At 33.8% G+C, this 12,352-nt stretch overlaps 1 protein-coding gene across 2 annotated transcripts; it reads left to right on the top strand.

Annotated features, from left to right (window-relative positions):
* Positions 1 to 2,358: 2,358 nt before the first annotated feature.
* On the top strand, positions 2,359 to 7,016 carry LOC120769415. 2 transcript variants are annotated; one of them, XM_040096395.1, is made up of 3 exons: positions 2,359 to 2,436; positions 5,645 to 5,927; positions 6,809 to 7,016. In XM_040096395.1, the coding sequence occupies exons 2-3, from the start codon at positions 5,724 to 5,726 to the stop codon at positions 6,920 to 6,922; spliced, it is 318 nt and encodes a 105-aa protein (XP_039952329.1). In that variant the 5' UTR covers positions 2,359 to 2,436; positions 5,645 to 5,723; the 3' UTR covers positions 6,923 to 7,016. The 2 variants fall into 2 exon arrangements, with proteins under 2 accessions (XP_039952329.1, XP_039952328.1); XM_040096394.1 differs by lacking the exon at positions 2,359 to 2,436 and adding an exon at positions 2,674 to 2,791.
* The last annotated feature ends 5,336 nt before the right edge of the window (positions 7,017 to 12,352 follow it).

Genomic DNA, 12,352 nt, shown 5'->3' with positions numbered 1-12,352 from the left:
ACCTATTCGAAATGATCTCGATATGAAAACTACCGTCGATCAGCTGGTCATCTTCTGCCAACGCTTTTGAAGCAATTTAGGCTCAAGGGACCCAAGCGGCTTCTTTATTGGCACGCGATTAAATAAATGTTAGTTTAAGGGTTCACCATCCAGCTAATGTATTGGTTTGGTGGCGAGTCTGCTGTTACAGCTCTTCACTACTCTGAAAAGGGGGCTCAAACTCTCTTCGATGGAGAGCATTGGATCTTCCAGAAAGATTCTGCTGCAACTCACAAAGCAAAAACCACCCAGCAGTGGTTTGAAAGAAATATTCCTGGTTTCATAGCTGAAGATAATTGACCGTCTGGAAGTGCAGAAATTAATTCATTAGACTACAGTTTGTGGTTTGTTGAAGAACATGGTCTGTCGAATATCTCACAGAAATTTTTAGAGTCTCAAAAAAACCTTGGAGCAACGTCGTAAATACCATTAAAAACTGATATTGGCCAAAGCTCAAATCGTTAGAAGGCTTGTGTGAAAGCAAAATGTATATAGGTTGATCCACGTAGAGGTAGTTATTCTAACAGATCATACGTGAGTCGTGTAAGGTGTCATGTTATTTTTATTCAGTATTGTTTGGCATTTCATCCTGAAGAACTTTTACAAAGCGTTAAACTTTGTTGCGAAAGTTCGCGTTCTGGAAAAACGCTTCGCTCAACTTATGATCCACATAATCGGCCTACTGAGTGTACTATACGCAACACCATCACCCCTCTTGAGACCCAGCATTCATTATTGTATTATATTCGACCGAATAGACTATGTCCAAAGTGTGTACATGAAGAGAGAGTCGATTTGGCGCCGTTCGCGTAGACTTATTGAGAGAACACTTCTATGAGCAGTTAATTTGACATTTTGGGCCGCTCTATTGGCGACCAAGATCGGATGATATCACAACGTTAGACTTACTTCTGTGGGAATATGTAAAGTCTAAAGTCCATGCGGACAATCCCGCTTCGAATCATTCCGCCATTTGAAACAGAAAATCTTCAAAAAGTAAATGCCAAAGAATGATCTTTCGAATGATAATAAATATTCCCCATTAAATTTGAAGTCTCTGTGTTTTTTCTTTAAAAAAATTGTTTAATTTTTATAATGGCCTGAACTTGTGACAGAATTTATGGCAGGACTAAGTAGTTTTATAAAAGCACCAAAAAATTTCATTGGTAAAATAAAAATACTTGTCGGAGCTTGTTGACAGAATTGCAACATTTTGAGGAAACTACACCAAAATGGTCACTAGGAGGCACCGTTTGTTAAAATTCTGGAATAAGGACTTAAATATATCTCACCCCTTCAAATATTATGACCTTTAAAGATATTGCTATGCAAATATGTTTAGGGCAACTCATAAATGCAACCATTAGACAGGAAGGAACTGCGCCAAGGCGACTTTTATGTTGAAATTCTCTGCAAATATCAGCACTTAATAGCTTTTGAATCTAAATGTGTTAAATTGCAGCCAATTTTGATAAACGTACACACAAACTGACGCGCATAAAGCCAACACATTGCATATGTATGTGTGTTTGTTGTGCTGTGTGAGTACAAAAAGCAAAGTATGTGTGATTTAATTGTATTCACCATATTTGTCGGTTACAAGCGGCTGCCACAGATTGTATTTTTGCCTTCACACATACTTATGAACATTATTTTAAATGCAGACACACACACACATATATATGCATGTATTGTGCGCCAACTATGTTATCTAACCTCAACTTGCTAACTGTAAATGCAAAAACATGAATGCAATTTGTGCAAACATGAAAATTCACTTAAAACCACAAAATGCAACTAAATGCGCCGAGCGAGCGCGCGCACACACACCTACACACATACGTGTGTGTGTTTGTATTTTTAGCTTTAAGTAGAAAATCAAACACATATGACGAAGCCAACAAATGAATTAAGTCACCCACACAGAAGCATTTGCGTGTATGTATGTATATATGTATGTGTGTGTGTGTGTGTGTGTGTAGTTATGCAAAATTTAATGGGTATGCAGTTGAATGCAATCAATGGTCAACGCTAGGCCAAAGCAAGCACGCAGCATGCCACACTGTGCCTTTGTGTATGTGTGTGTGTGTGTGTGAAAGAAAATACACCCACGCTGCTTTTACCACACAAATCTCTTTGCGTATGTATGTATATGCGTGCGCATTTCAATAACTGTTAGCGCCACACAAGCGCTGAAACGTTATGAGCCGGTATGTGCGCCTAAGTGTATGCTATGCAAAGCATGCATGCAACCGCAGAATGCCAACAGCGTAGCGCTGCAATGCAGTACGAGCGCTCAGTTGAAAGTGAACGCATGCACACACACACATTCGCAGCAAATAGCAGCAGTAAGCAAGTGCGCGCCTTAAAACCGTCAGTCGTAAAGAAAAACCTGAGGTTAGTTAATGGAACTGCGAAGGTGAAGATGTGAAAGGAATTTATTTGTGCAAATGTTGCTTGTGGCTTAAGATGTGTTGCCGTTATAAATGCAACAAATATAAGTTGTACACATATACATATATTGGGAGCTATTACGTATGCAAAACGCCAATTGTGCGGTCAAGTGCACTCAAATTGACTTGGTTGTAGGTGCAGAGCTTTCTGTGCTGCTGCATTCATGGACAGCTAAAAAGCTTGAAAGCCTCAAACTGAGACCATAAAAAACTGGTTTAACCACAATTGCGGTTTTTCTCTGGTGAAGTCATTTAGTTTCAATTTCAAAAGCGGCTAACGGAATTATGATAGACAGCAGGTAATAAAATGGACATATACTTAGTGCTGCCATAAGTTTTGTTACAAGTGCAGGACATTATAAAAAGAAAACGAAAAAGACAAAATCTTGCTGGGAGATCCAACGCTCGTCAAGGAATGAAGTATTGCTTAACTACTTCACTACGCCTTCTTCCTTTCTGGTACACTTTTTTCCCGGTTTTTATCCACCTTTTCACAGAAGTGAAGAGTTGGATTGTGCCCACGTTGATCTCTTGGAATAATATTTTTTGCCTTTTCGAAAGTTGCTGCGTAAATTCGACAAATTTTCTTGTTAAAAACTTATTCATCTGCGAGATTTTTTTCTTCTATACAGAAGATACATTACTAATTTCCAACAAGCGCGTGGTAGAAGCTGGCCAGTTGACCGACGGTAGGCTTTGATGTGGAGATCATCTCGCATATTGTTCGATGATTCGATTATTGTTTTTGAAACTGAAATCCAGTAGTTGAATCAAAGAAAGTGTGGATGCTGTATACGGTAATCGTCCTCATTCGATTGTGAAGATCAATAATTGATTTAACGGGTTTCAAAATGAAGGCACTTCGGGTTTTGATGAACAGAAGTAACCCAGAACCAACTACCATAGAGCATATGTGAATTCGAAGGTGTTTCTGTAACCTCTCGAATTATAAATCCCACAATTTAAGTCAGAATCAAAAGACAAATTGTGCGGACCAAAAAACGGACGAAACCGTTCCCACAACTGTCGTATCTACGTAACCGAAACAGACCCGAATTTCTATCCGGGAAAGGACGATCAACTCGGCAGATTTGTGTCGCTATAACAACAACAACAACAACAACGGAAAGTCAAAACAGAGTACTTCACCCTGCGTATCTGTTCCGAAGACGGTGAAGGCTCTTCTATTGGCTGAAGAAATGATGACTTTCGTTTTATTTTACTCCAAAAGTGTGACGTACATAGAAGTCCTGGATATGTTGAAAATCTTATCAGCGATTCCACTAAACGTAATCGCAGAAACCACAGTGCCTCATATTATCGCCGCGGGACAAGCTGCACGTGTCTGCGACTTTTTTTTTTTGTTTCCAAACCCGAAAAAATCACTCGTCGAGCAAAAGTTGCAGTGCAATGAGGAGATTATCGCCGCTAGGGGAACCAACTTTGTGGACCTATAGGAAAATATGAACATTTTTCAGACGGGTTAAGTTAATTGAAATGTCCTCGGCATTACATAGTAAAACAAAATTTTTAGCAAAATTCGTTAATATTTGTATTTTTTGTTTTATTTTTCGATACCATTTTTTTGTAATACGATTTGCCTTCAGTTTAGAATACAGTTCAGAATACGGTGGATCTGGCAGCAATTCTAAGACTAATCAATGAATTTTTCTTTTAACAGCATCGAAAATTATCATGTGGGACGAATGCACAATGGCACATAAACGAGCATTAGAAGCATTAAGTCGAACATCGAAAGATCTACGCAATGACTCGAGATGTTTTGGAGGCACGATGATTATACTGTCTAGAGATTTCCGCCAAACACTATCAGTAATACCAAGATCATCTGCTGCAGACGAAATAAACGCTTGCCTGAAATCATCATCAATCATCAATCTTCAAACGCAAACTTCAGCTGACAAAAAACATGAGAGTTACATTGATGAAGATTTCTCTAAGCAGTCACTGACTATCGCTAATGGTCAAGTACATATTTACGACGAGTATAGCGGATTGATTTCGTTTCCGCAGAATTTCTGTAACTTTGTCTCATCAAAAGACGGACTCATCAACAAAGTAATCCCAGACATCATTACTAACCACAAAATAATGAATGGTTGAGTGAGCAAGCAATTTTGACGGCTAAGAATAAAGATGTAGATGATTTAAGCTTCATAATTCGGAATGAGATAATAAGTACATTGCCTTCTTTCAAATCAATTGACTGTGTAACAAATGAAGATGAAGCTACTAACTATCCAATTGAATTTTAAACTCTTTGGATGTGCCAGGCTTATCACCACACAATTTACGACTAAAGGTTGGCTCCGTGGTACTCATGCTTCAAAAGATAATGTTATTTATGCAGCGATACTCAAAGGAAAATTCGAAGGTGAGGAAGTTCTCATTCCAAGAATCCGATTTGAGTTCAAACGACTTCAATTTACGATACGTCTTGCATTCGCTATGACCATAAACAAATCCCAAGGCCAAACCTTAAAAGTTTGAGGTCTGAATCTGGAAAATCTTTGCTTTTCCTATGGTCAACTATATGTGGCATGTTCAAGGGTCGGAAGACCATATGCGTTATTTGTTCTTGCATCTGATAATAAAACGAAAAATGTCGTCTATCATAAGGTTCTTCACTAAAAAGTGGAAACCATGCACTAAAATACATGGCCCAAAATGGTTCCTTAAAGTACTTGCTCCTTTAATTTACCTACATTAACTATCCAAATAAAAAACTGACCTTAATAAAATTAAAAGTCTGGTAATGTGTTACCTCCAAGGCGGAACAAGGTGCTCGTTATAAATAATTATAAATACTGTAGCGAGATTTGAAGTAATCAAAAAATATTTAACTAATGTAGTTCAACAGCACTCTACGCATTATCAAGTACATTAAAGAAAAATAACGGTTAACTGAAATATGTGCGGTTTGTAAGTGATTATTCAGTAGAGTTAAAAATACCTTTTCACCACTTAAAGGGAAAAATTTCATAACGCTTTCAACCACATTATGGGCACTTACTTATTCAGCGGCACTCAAAATCCATTGCTTGCCGGATTCGCATTAATTATTTAAATAACACCTACCTTTATGAGCGTTATTTTTACATTTCAATTTAAAGCTCAACTTTTATTTTTAGCCACTCAATTAGTCAATACGCACTGCGATTAAAATGCTACTGCATCGAAACCATACAATCCGTTAGTGAAACAGAAATTATGAGTAGGCGACGAAAATGCAACAAATTGGTGGAATCTGAGAATGAGAGTGTGGAAGAGTTCAGCGATGAAGAACACTGCAATGATGTGCTAAAAACTGCGGGGGCACAGAATTTATTTAACAACCCTGTAATGGCATTTCTCGCTACACTGAGCAGCATAATCTTCTGGTGCATCTATTGGTTGGCAAAGGCGCTGATCGTGGTAAGTTCAAAAGAATGAGATTTTTTTGTAATCTAAAAATAAACAAAAAAAGGTTAACTTCAACCATACCTAAGTTAGAATAGCCTCTACAAGTGGTATAAAAATATATTTATCTTGATATTGATCGGTCTATTTGTATGACAGCTACATGCTATAGTAGTCCGATCTGAAAAGTTTCTTGGAACATTATAGAGATACCTTGAGTAATAATCTGTGCCAAGTTTCGTAAAAAAATCTCTTTAAATAAAAAAATTTTCCATTCAAATACTTGAGTTCGAGCGTTCAGTTTAGATGGCAGCTACATGCCATAGTAGTTCGATCTGAAAATTTTCTTGGAACATTATAGCGATACCTTGAGTATATAATCTGTAAGTAAGTTTCGTAAAAATATCTCTTCAAATAAAAAAGTTGACCATTCAAGAACTTGAGTTCGATCATTCAGTTTAGATGGCAGCTGTATGCTATAGTTTTCCGGTATCGGTGATTCCAACAAATTAGAAGCTTCTTGAGAAGAAAAGGACAAAATTTCAGATACATATCTCAAGAACTGAGGGATTACGAACATGACTAAATCTCAGTCCGTCACGCTGATCCTTCATATTGGGTCTCCGATGTTTCCTTTTTGGTATTACAAACTTCGTGGCATAATTAATAAACCCTCTTAAGCTATAAAAATCGATATCTTGATTTAATAATAAAGCGATAGGAATTGGTTAATTTAAAAATTTACTCATTTTTTCTCGTTTTTACTTTGTATTTTATACCTCTGAGAAGGTGCTATACATAAATTGAGTTCCTAAACTGAATATTTAAGAAGCTTCGTCAGATATTTAAATACTTTTTAAAAATATTTTTGTAATATTTTTACTTAATTTTTTCAGTTCACTGGCATCTTTATGATTATTACCTTCATATTTCCACATAAAATCGTTGGACTTCTCAACCGCTTTTTGGATCAGCAGAAAGTTGAGCAGTACTTCAAGGATGAGTTGTAGATTGAGCTGAAAATAATTTTTTTCAGCATTCAGAGTGTGAATTTGGTAACTCTTCGAATGAACAGAGTTTGAAGAAATAGAGAGTGTGACATCATTTGCTTCGTTATAATTTTAGAGTGCATTTGCATGGTACAGGTGACTCTATGATATCATCAATGAAAGAATTAGCATATTTTTATTTAAAAAAACTATGGAAATTTCTTAATCAGTAGAGTAACTGAACAAACTTGATGGACTTGTTATAGATTTTAGTTAACATTAACCCCAATTAAGTGGTGTTCTCAATGGATTAAAGTTTTAGTAAGTCATTCGAATAGTACAGGTGAATCTATGATATCATCAAAGAAAGAATTAGAATATTTTTTTATTATTACCTTATTACAAAAACTCGTATTTTTTACTCTTATTTTCTTTTACAAGGGGTTGAAATCTATGGATTTTCGAAATTTCTTATTTGTGATGAAAAACTCAATTTTCGTTCCAGTAGAGTTTTAATTGAACAAAAAAAATAATAATTTAAATCTTGATGTTTTGCATTATTTGCAACTTCATATGCTGAATGAAGAGTGAAAGAACTAAATACCCCTATTACGGTTTTCATCTCCACTCGAAAATTGAAGGTAAAGAAATTTAACTTCAGATCAACCAAATCGTTTTTTAGTTGAGATTAGCTGTCCTGGGGCTGCATGTCAAGGATTGTCAGGGGGTTGTATACCATGATCGTGCAACCGATAATCATGTATGGGGGGCGGCATGGGCCTCAAAAGCATCACAGATCTCGGTAGGACTCCATCTATCGAAGCTCGGTCAGGTAATCAAACACACACTGCTCCAAATGACATCAGAGGTAAGGTAATTTCATGCCAACGGATGAAAGTATTAAGTGGTATAATATCATTGGCTCTTCAACCAGGGGACAGCCTTACCAAAAGGCTAAACTTCACCAAGCCATTCAAGGTTACCCTTAGCAGTGAGGCTGAGTGGAATGATTACACTCTCGAGCTACTGCTTAAGGATAGTACAATCAATTAGTATACACCTCTCGAAAATAGGTGAAGGAGTCACAAGACCACACACCAAGCTCTCCATACCTCTATGGCAAGTTCTCCCGGGCATTTTTCAAGCGGAAGTCTTTGCCATAAGTCGGTGCGTAGAGATAAACCTTTAACGCAACTATCGCAATGAACTTCTTAAAGCAGTCTCTGCCTATGATATCAAATCGCTACTTGTGCTGGAGTGTAGAGAACGGCTAAATAGTCTTGCGGAACATAAGCAAGTAGTTCTCATACCATAAAGGAGCTGCTCCGCAAGGAAGAAGGAGTAGGCAGAGAGAGGTATTAGCAACAACTCCAAGGCATGCGCCATGCCAAGTTGCTAATGGGGAGTTACAACCTGAGTAGGTTTAAATATGGAATCAACCTTCCTCAGAAACCCATTCAAACTCCCTAGCAGCAAGGAAGCCAAAGTTTTTTTAACAATTAAATGGCTTTTAAATAAAGTTTATTGCAGATTATTCTCGTGTAAATGAAGAATAATTTGTTTTTTACTAAGTAAGTTGAAGGAACATTACCACAAACTCTTTGTTTTCTTGATGACGGTAGTTATCAAGAATGAATTTTAAATGATTTTAACTTTAAACTGAAAGAACATACGATGTCTATGGTTCTTACAAAACCTGCTTTTAAATGCAAAGGACGCTGTAAAAAGCAACGGCTTGTGCTAATCAGTAAGGGAAAAGCAGATCCCAACTTGCCATCAGCATACCCCCTACTATGCATGTTTGACACATCGGGAAATCTTCATGGAAGGCTACTTAAACCCCGACTCGAAGCAGTTATTAACGAAGCTAGAACTCTCCCCAAGACAACACAGCTTTAGACCCGGCAGAACAACTCTAGGAGCTATCAAATGCGTCATTGAAAGGGTAGATGACATAAATATAGGGTTTGTAAATTGGACTGGAGTGAACTGATTTTCTTCTGCCCCGACTGTACTTCGGAGCGTGCGCTTACCGGCTGGATTCTGTAAAGGGCGTTCCTAGATAACGAACGAACGGCTGGTCAGTTGTCTCCGAGCACCTGGAGATTAAGAACAAAGATTTTCGCGCGACGTGTTTCCGTGAGTGGTGCAAACCGAAAATGTAGCGTTCGTTAGAGCAGAGCTAAGCGATTAAATTCTGTGTGAAACTCGGTGAATTTACTACGTTTGATGTGATCATAATATGATGATGTTTCGGTGGCACCACGCCTTTTTGGAGTGCCGGGAGGAGGGCATAGATGAAAGAGCAAATGATCATTGCCTTTTTTGACATCAAAGGCATCGTCCACCAAGAATATGTTCCTCCTGGTACAAACCGTCAACGCCAAGAAAGTTCTAAAGAGACTCAAACGATGGGTCAATCGGGTCGGACAGGACATCGCAGCCGTTCGGAAGTTGCACCACGACAACGCGCCGGCTCACACCGCCTTTCTTCTGAAGAGCTATCTAACTAAGGCCGACATCCCTACACTTCCGAAGCCGCCCAACAGTAATATGTGGCCCCCGGACTTTTTTGTTTCTTCGCCTGAAAAGACAAATGAAAGGGGATCCAAGCAGCATGCACCTTGGCTCTCAAGGCTATTCTAGAGAATGCCTTTCGTTACGCCTTCAATGCTTGGGAATCGTGCTGGCAGCGCTGAATCGACGCAGAAGGAGCCTATTTTGAAAGTTTTTAAAGATTTGTAACGCTTGGTTCAATAAATTTTTTTAAATCGACTCAGTCTTACTACTTTCCCGACAAATCCTGTATATCTACCAACACAGTAAAACTTATTTTCACCAATTAAAAACGCGTTTCGTACATTTTTATACAATAATGTAATTTTCTTTATTACGAATCATAATATTCTGCTCAGCCATGCTTCTTCTTAATCGAACAGCTATTGATTTCGTTATTCCTCTTTGTTGTTGCTTTGAAAATAGTTAATAGAAATAGATTTATCTCTTTTATTAGCGCTATTCTATTTCATTTGTTTTTGTATTTCTGCTATGTAAATTAAAATAATTCAATGCTTTACTACTATTAATTAGGTTGTAACATATGTATGCTATGTGTATATGTATATATTTAGTTATATATTCTTTTGTATACATATATAGGTAATTTAGTTTATATATAGATGCTTGTATACATATATTTTTCGATTTTGCATTTTTTATTAAAGTTATTAATTGTTATGCGCTGCTTGAAAGCTGCTCAAGTGAACTAATAAAAATACGATCACCCTAAAGAAGCAAAAATCGTTTGAAATATCAATCGCGTGCACTTAAATTTTATTATAATATAATGTATAATAAATGGTAATTTTTGTAAAAATTTAAAAATAATTTATTGGAATTTCAAGATATCAATAAATCGCAAAAAAATAATTTCAAAGTAGAAATCTTACACAATTATAAAAAAGAAAATTTTAACTATAATTTTAAGCCTACTGGAACTCTCCACTACTAAAGATTATTAGCAAACTCTCTATTAGCTGCTGTTTTTGTTTTTTATTATTATTTTTTTTTTTGTTTAAAATATTTTTTTTCTTTTTTATAAAATTTAGACTGCCATTGTTAGTGTATTTGCTTCAAACTACTCTCAATTGCTTAATTTAATATTTTTTTTTTATTTTACATTTATATTTTTGTAAAATTTTTAGCAGCATTAGGTTTTCAAATGAAATTGGTTTTGTTGAATGCATTTTAAATGGTTTTCGTTTTTTTTTCAAATGCAATAATTTTTTTAAGTGTTGCAAAATGAGTAAATTTGCTTGCTAAAAATGCTAAAATGCTTTATTTTGCTTTAAAATTGTCAGTTTGCTGAACTAAAATTATTTTGCAAAAAAATAAAATTATTTTGCAAAAAAAAATAGTATCTTCGAAAATAAAAATATTTTGCTCAAAATAAAATTATTAAAAAAAAATTATATTTTTTAAAATTGAAAATTAAATTTTACGAAAACAAACTTAAAAATATTTTTCAGATTTGAATTATTTATGCGCTTCATTTCGCCAAAAAAAATTCTGAAATAAAAATATTTTGCGCAAAAAAAATTGATACATTCATATTTGTCAAAATGAAAATTAAATTTTTCGAAAAACAAACTTAAAAAATGTTTTTCAAATGATGAATTGAAATGAATTTAGAAAAATGTTTGTTAAAAAACATTTTTTATTTTTTCAAAGAAAATTTCAATATAAAACAATTATTTTCCAAACAAATTATTTAAAAAAAATATGTTTTGTAAAATCAAACTTTTTGTTTTCGAAGAAACGTTATTTAAAAAAAAAAAATATTTTTCCTTTTTGTATATTTAGTAAACAGTTTTGTTCTAAACAATGTATAAGCATATAATTTTTTGAAAATCCTTATTCTCAAATATATTTATATTTTTTAAAAATAAATTTTGTTTTTTTAAACATTTTTGTTTAAAAACCAAAAATTAATTAGAAAAAAAATAATTTTCCAAAAATAAATATTTTTTAGAAATTTAAAAATTGTTTTCCAAACAGAAATATGTGCATGGAATTCGCAATTTGGAAAACAAATTTTTTTAACATTCTCAAATGTATTTATACATACATATATACATAATTGCAAAAAAAAAAATCCAAAAAATAAAAAATTTACTCATTTTATTTCGCAAAAAAAAGTTTTTTTTTATTTTGCAGACAATTTATATTTTTGAGAAAAAACTATATAAAACTTTTTTCAAAATGACATTATTTTTGAATAATAAATGGTAAACAGTTTAGAAAAAAATTAGTATGTATACATAATTGCAAAAAAAAAAAAATTTCCAAAAAATAAAAAAAATTTTCTCATTTTATTTCGCAAAAAAAGTTTTTTTTTTATTTTTCAGACAATTTATATTTTTGAGAAAAAACTATATAAAACTTTTTTCAAAATGATATTATTTTTGAATAATAAATGCTAAACAGTTTAGAAAAAAATTATTTAAACAAATATTAAGAAAATATTTTTATATACTCAAACAGTCTTTAATTTATTTTTTTTTTTTTTAATTTTTAGCGAATGGTAAGCGGATCACCTAAAAATATTTTGCATTTATTGTTTATCATTTTTCCAGCAAAGTTATTTGGGAAGCAAATTATATTTTTCAAAAAAAAAAGTATTATTTTCAAAAAAAATATATACATATTTTCCAAAAAATATCATATTTAAAAAAATAATATGCTAAAAATTAATGTATATTTATAAAAAACAAAATTTTAAAAAATTAATTTTTTAAATATAAAAATAATACATACATACATATGTACATACATACATACATACATTCATACATACATATGTTCATATAAGAAAACATATAAAAAATTATTTTCTAATCATAAAAATAACATAAAAAAAATATTTAAACAAAACTAGTTCTTTAAATAAAT

This window comes from Bactrocera tryoni, chromosome 2 (genome assembly GCF_016617805.1).
Source record: "Bactrocera tryoni isolate S06 chromosome 2, CSIRO_BtryS06_freeze2, whole genome shotgun sequence".
NCBI lineage: Eukaryota > Metazoa > Arthropoda > Insecta > Diptera > Tephritidae > Bactrocera > Bactrocera tryoni.
This window is presented reverse-complemented; position numbering and strand designations above follow the sequence as displayed.

Excerpts from the sequence above, each read along its gene's own strand:
- LOC120769415 (XM_040096394.1), top strand. Across the intron at positions 5,928-6,808 it reads TGGCAAAGGCGCTGATCGTG|TTCACTGGCATCTTTATGAT; the intron begins GTAAGTTCAAAA and ends TAATTTTTTCAG.